Source organism: Nicotiana tomentosiformis, chromosome 12, assembly GCF_000390325.3.
Source record: "Nicotiana tomentosiformis chromosome 12, ASM39032v3, whole genome shotgun sequence".
Lineage (NCBI taxonomy): Eukaryota > Viridiplantae > Streptophyta > Magnoliopsida > Solanales > Solanaceae > Nicotiana > Nicotiana tomentosiformis.
In genome coordinates, this window is record NC_090823.1 from 8,306,725 (window position 1) to 8,313,042 (window position 6,318).

Below are 6,318 nucleotides of genomic sequence, written 5' to 3' on the forward strand. Positions count from 1 at the left end.
TCAAAAGTGTTCTTTTCCTTCCTTTTTTTGGTTTAAAACAGAATAGTGATGGAGAAACTTAACAACTGTTGAATAATGTGGATTGCCTAATTTAAAACATTAAATGGCTAAACATTAGGCACATTTTAGTTATGTACAATAACAAAATAGAGTTTACACCATAAGATTGACCAGACGCCTATTATCACTTTGTACACTACCAGAAATAGCTGCAGTTCAACAGTGACGATTACAAGAGTAAAACCAAACAAACATCACTGCCTATTCACTAAAGGGATACAACCACCTAAGGGGTCGTTTGGTTGGGAAACAAGTTATCCCATGATTAGTTATCTCGGGATTAGTTATCTCACCCTCCCACGAGGATTAAAAAAACAGTACAATCCCGAGATAACTAATCCGGGGATTAGTTTAGTCATACCACGATTTGTCCCAACCAAACGTGAGATAAACTCATCTCAAATTCAATCCCGAGATTAATTATCCCTTATCTCGCATACCAAACGAGCCCTAAGAGAATACAAAGAGATCCAAACTGGAACCGGGAATAACAATATACAAAGCATGCCAAGAAGCGTTGGTACAATTATGAGATGTTTTTAACTGAAGGAGGCCATGACAATCTCCTGTGGCTCATACCATCACCTTTTGCAATTTCGCAACCTTCTTGCGGGGCTCACTTTCTTGCCTTCTCAAGCTTTCGACTGCTAAATCATCAAAGCTCGATTCAGTTCTCAATGTGGGAGGAATCACGCAATCAGAATCTCCAACATTTGTTTGAGAAGGATAGTTGCTCGGTATTGTAGCCGGAGAAGAAGAATGACTTAACTCTCAAAGCTTGCAGCGATGCAAATGACTCCCTCATTGCGGACATGGCTTCAAAGAATATGGTGCAAGAAGCCACTAGACCAAAGCCTTAGCCACACATCACATATTGCGCTCCTACCACTAGACCAAAGCCTTAGCCACTAGACCAAAGCCTTAGGTAGAAGTTCTCTAACATTCTTCATGCAACAGACCCAAGCATTCCGCAGAGTAACAAGGAACAATTTTTGCAACCTATATGCACTTTGAGGGTTCAATTCCCAGTTATGCGATAAACCAGAACGCAGTACTGCACTAGTGATCTTATAGTTCCTTTAGTGGTTACAACTTCTTGGACACTTATCTGAGCACACATACAAACATGTGTTGCTTCTATATAGATTCATACACCACACTTTGGTTTCTTCTATCAATTTTCTGTGCCTATTTGACAGTTATTGCCCCTGTTAACTACACCACTCTTTGTTTTCTTCTTTCCTTCCTATTGGATTTCAGAATTTCTTTCCATCAATAAGTATGTAGAACTACATTGACATGCCCTACCACAAAACGAAAATTAACATTCTTTTTGCATCAAACAAATGGGGAATTAAGAAATGAGTATCATCAAACACCTGAAAACAGTCACCAGAACAGATATATGCTAACGTGATGATTCTATTTTATTTTTTTTGATAACCGTGGTGTCTGGGCCAGCTTGCACGCACCTCGACTAATTCCACGGGATACCTGCCACCTCCCACCAGCAACAAGTACCAGGTAACTTTGTCCACCAAGGTTTGGACAGATGGGAAGAAATCACCTAGTGTTTTTGCCTCTATTGGGATTTAAACCTGAGACCTCGTGGTTCTCACCCACTTCATTGACCACTAGGCTACACCCTTGGGTGCGATGATGCTATTTACCCTTACTGATTCAGGAATCCTCACATACTAAACAAAATAATAGCTTCCAGACAAACATAGTATTTTTGGTACAACATTACGAATAATACTGCAATACTCAAACCACCATGAGAAATAAGATTTTTGTTTTACAACATATGAAGATAAAGATAATAGAAGAATTGGAAACAATAAGTGCATACCCCCCAATCTGTTGGTGGTTCTTTAAAATTCTGACTCCATTGAAAATCTGCTACAGAGGCCGTTAAAGCACCATAATCACTAGCAGCCCTCATCAGCAATTCCGAAAATTGTCTCTGCACTATTCAATAACGTTAGGCGTCTATCTATTGGCTCATCACATGGATGAATGGTTAAATGAACAGTTGAAAAAAGCTAAAGATTGATAGAGCCATCTGAGTTTCTTGCTCTGGCAAGTAACTAACCTGATATTCAGCTTCCACAGGAATGCAATCCAATGAATATGGTTGTTGAAGGCGAGCTATTATGCGGTCCTAAAAATGCACAGAAGATATTTAAGCAAATGCAGCAGCAAAATGAAGCAATTAAGGAGAGAAGTGACAATGACAAAATAATTAGATAAGAGGATACTATTAATTCTGCAATTGGACGAAATTTGCTTCACTACACTTCAAATAAAGTTATCAATGCTCTTTGCTAGAAGCAACTGCAAGCTAATGCAAGCATTCTTAAACACTTGACACAAGTAGGATTGATGCCTCCCCACTATAGGAGGGAATTTGGTTTAGTTTCAAACTGGTGGACGGAGGAGATCATAATGAAATATTTGAACATCACCAAATGTAAAACAAAGAAGAAAACAGAAGTTAAAACTTAGATTAGGTCAATTACCTTATTCTGAATAACGTCTTTCAAAATAATAGTAATCCGTTGCAATGTTTCAATCTTCTTTTCCATTTCACTGACATGTGTCAGATGAGCAACATTTTTGTCCTCCTAAAGTTGTAGCACAGTACTGTGTTAGTTCATGATATCATCTAAAAGAGTTAAGTTTTCAGGTTACCAAAGTGATGAAAATCAAATATCATAATTGTTAGTCCTTTTAACTTAATTTATAATGTCCTATCACTCTAGGAGTCCACAAGGAAGCGAAAAGAAGTGTAAAACAAACAGAAAATACAGTTTGAGTTAAACTTATAGGTAAGGAAGCTGCAAAACCTCTCTGCGCCCAGTCCTAAGATTCAAAGTCAAGATGTTTTCTAGTGTTAAAATTTTAGTTTTTTCTTAAATGTAGTAGTATTATATTTTTAGTGCAAGATGTCATCATCCGGAAGACTAAGTTATTGTGCATTTAAGGTAGACATAGACAAGTTATACTACTGAACTTATGTTTTCCCAAGATGAAACAAGGATAAATATTAAAGGTCCAAGCTCATCAGAAAACTCATTGCATTGCTGATCACCCATCTTGATCAAATTACTAAACTATTAAATTGAGCTGCCAACCCAATGTGTGCTAGTCCCTAACTATAGCACTCAAGCTCTTTATGCATTTGAATACTCGGATGACTAAATAGTAAATAGAGAACAACATCTAACTGGTATTAATTAGTACAAAAACAAATAATTGTATAAGGAAGGCTATATAAACTTTTGTTAACATTGTTCAAAGGAAAGAATGTTCATTCATTTTTATTTTTTTATGGTTAAGTTATTTTGATAGAACGATTTCAAACTCAGATTGGCCGGAAACATCATGTGCTGAACTCAATTACAAATTTAAAAACTAATTTAGGGAAGTTCTCGAATTATTTTGAACGATTTCGAACCCATCCCCTGCTGAAATGGATAGGACATCTATATACTATGGTCAAGTGAAAAGTTAAGTGATATAAAATCATACTGTCAAGAAGCGTATTCACTAGATTCAAAGCACCATTTCGTGTTGGATAATTCTGAGGAACATGTAAAACCTTACAAAAATAGATGAATTTCAGTAGAATCTCAACAAACGTCACCTTTCGACCTTGTAGTTCCACTTGTAAATCTGCAATTTTCCTTTGAACAGCAGTTAGTTCCTTCAAGACCCTTATCAAATCATCACCCTTTTAAATTTTGGATCTCCTCCTATACAAGGGGAACATTGTTTAGTTCCGATAAATATAAGTACAAATAAAGCTCAAATAACCATCTTAAGAAAGCAAACACTACTACTACTACAACAACAACAACTACGACTAGGTCTTAGAGTTAGGGTCAGTTATATGAATTCTTACGAATGTCACTCCATTTAAACTCATCTCATGCCAATATTATGCAGCTACAAATAAATCGTAGTAAAAGTTCTCAATATATTTTAAACGTAGAAATCTCTAAAGGCTAAACCGCTCCTAGAAAGCATAGGACCTATATTACAAGTGCTAATTTGTCTAAAACATATTCTCAACTAAGAAACCAAAAACATAGGGATGAAAGAAAAGAGAAGCAAGGCCCACGGAGAAAACAAAAGAAAACAAACAAAGAGTTAAGAAAAGGAAAAGAAACCTGCAATGGGGAAGGGCTCAACCAATCATAAAAGCATAGATAAACTGTGATATTAAAATCCTCCTAAATTAAATTCAAGTATAAAACAAATTCAGAGTTCCAGCGTGAAATATCCACTCCTCTTTTTTACGGTGGTGTCGCGGCTATCTTGTCGGCACCTCAACTATTCCAATGGGTACCTGCAGCCTCCCATCAGTTTATATCACAGGATAACTCTGTCACCGAGGTTTAGGCTGGTGTTTCTTTACCTCCGCTTAAAGTGGAATATTCACTTTTTAGCAAGAAACATTTAGAATCTTGAGTTAACCATGTAAATTCCACCACAACCCTAAATTGTGATACTAAAAGCATAGATAAAATGCGATACTAAAATCCTGCTAAACAAAATTCAAGTATAAAACAAATTCAGATTGCAACGCGGAATATTCACTCTTCTTTTTTTGTGCTGTCGGGCCTAGCTTGTCAGACCTCAATTATTCCACCGGGTATCTGCTACCTCCCAACAGTTTATAGTACTGGATAACTCTGCCACAAAGGCTTAGACTGGTGTTTCTTGCCTCCACTTAAAGGGGAATATTCACTTTTTAGTCTTGAGTTAACCATGTAAACCCCCCCACCCCTCCCCCAAACACAAAAAAAAAAAAAAATCAATCATTTCTTAGCAGCATTTTAATGTTGCATCTCAATTTTAGTCGAAGACATTTCTAATCATTTTATGTTTCCTTAAGCAAAACCCAATTACCTAAATGTAACTTCCAAAACGGTCAAATTTCACGTGCATCGCAATCAGATCAATCGCAACCAAATAGGACCCAAATGTATAGTAAAAATGGAATTCATCATTTATAACTATTGACAACAATAAAGTTAGGAACTTCTAAAGGCACTATAAGTAGGGACATGAAAAAATGGACCTGTGAAGGAGGAGGACGAACAGAGAAGCCAAGTTCAGAAGCAATAGAGAGTGCATCCGACATATGGGTGTTCAAAACCAAACCGAAACCGAAAACCGAATCGAAATCGAAGCTTAATGGCTTATTGGTATCGGGTTAACGGTTTAACGGATGGGGAACGGATTGAAATTTTTTTATTAACGGCTTATCGGTTTGGAGGTGGATTATTCAATTTTCTTACCGGATAATCCGTTAACCCATTAAGAATATATATATATATATATATATATATATATATATATATATATATATATATATATATTAAAGATCAAAAACCCTTCCACTTCTTCTAGTACTCTATCTTTAAGTTCTAACGCCTAATTCCTAAATAATTAGAACCCTTACGTACTAGCATCAGAAGATCCCAGGCTTGGCTAAGCTTAGCTTATTCTCCCACCCTACAACAAGATTGTTTAAGTTGATATCTATGGTTCACCTCTGCTTTTATTTTTTAAAACTAATGCATGTTGTCTATGTTTAATAGAAGAACAACAGTGTTGTGCCACTTTTTTTTCACTCTACAACACATGACACACTACATCATTCTTATGTAGGCGTTAACAGACATGTATGTCTGGACTCAACGTATAATTTCCTATTTTGAATTTGTATGCTAGGCGGTTAGCAAACAATTAATACACGCAATATAGATTGAATTAGGCCGATAAACCGCCCAATAACCGCCCGATAAGAGCTAAACCGATACCAATTCGCCCGATATCTTATCGGATGGCTAGCGGATTGATACATTTAAAAGCCGATAACCGTTAAGCCAAACCGTTAAGAGTAATTAACCGTCCAATCCGCCCGATAAACAGCCCTAATCCGACATCCCACCAATTCGTCTAATTGGTTTTCTTCCAACCCATGTTGAGTTTTTGTCGCTTCCCATCATCTGCATTTTTCTCTCTCTATAACGACTACTACAAATTTTGAACTTCACTTCTTTGGATTGACAAAATGACCCGGCCCGGTCTAATTGACCCTGCCCAGTTTAAGCGAGATAGGGGTATGTTGGACCCGGGTTGAGCCCGTTAAGCAGTTAACTGGACTGAACCGGACTACGATCCACGCTTCCAAACTTTAATGGGCGAATTTGGGCCCAAGTCAGCCCACTTGTGAAGCCTGCT

General features: G+C 37.1%; 1 protein-coding gene across 1 annotated transcript; it reads right to left on the reverse strand.

Annotated features, from left to right (window-relative positions):
* Window positions 1–178: 178 nt before the first annotated feature.
* On the reverse strand, window positions 179–5,361 carry LOC104093750 (AUGMIN subunit 2-like). The gene is made up of 5 exons (XM_070191763.1): window positions 5,150–5,361; window positions 3,710–3,818; window positions 2,583–2,687; window positions 2,156–2,224; window positions 179–2,026 (listed from the first exon to the last, which is right to left on the reverse strand). Exons 3-5 carry the CDS (start codon window positions 2,646–2,648, stop codon window positions 1,859–1,861), a joined length of 303 nt encoding a protein of 100 aa, XP_070047864.1. The 5' UTR covers window positions 2,649–2,687; window positions 3,710–3,818; window positions 5,150–5,361; the 3' UTR covers window positions 179–1,858.
* Between the last annotated feature and the right edge of the window lie 957 nt (window positions 5,362–6,318).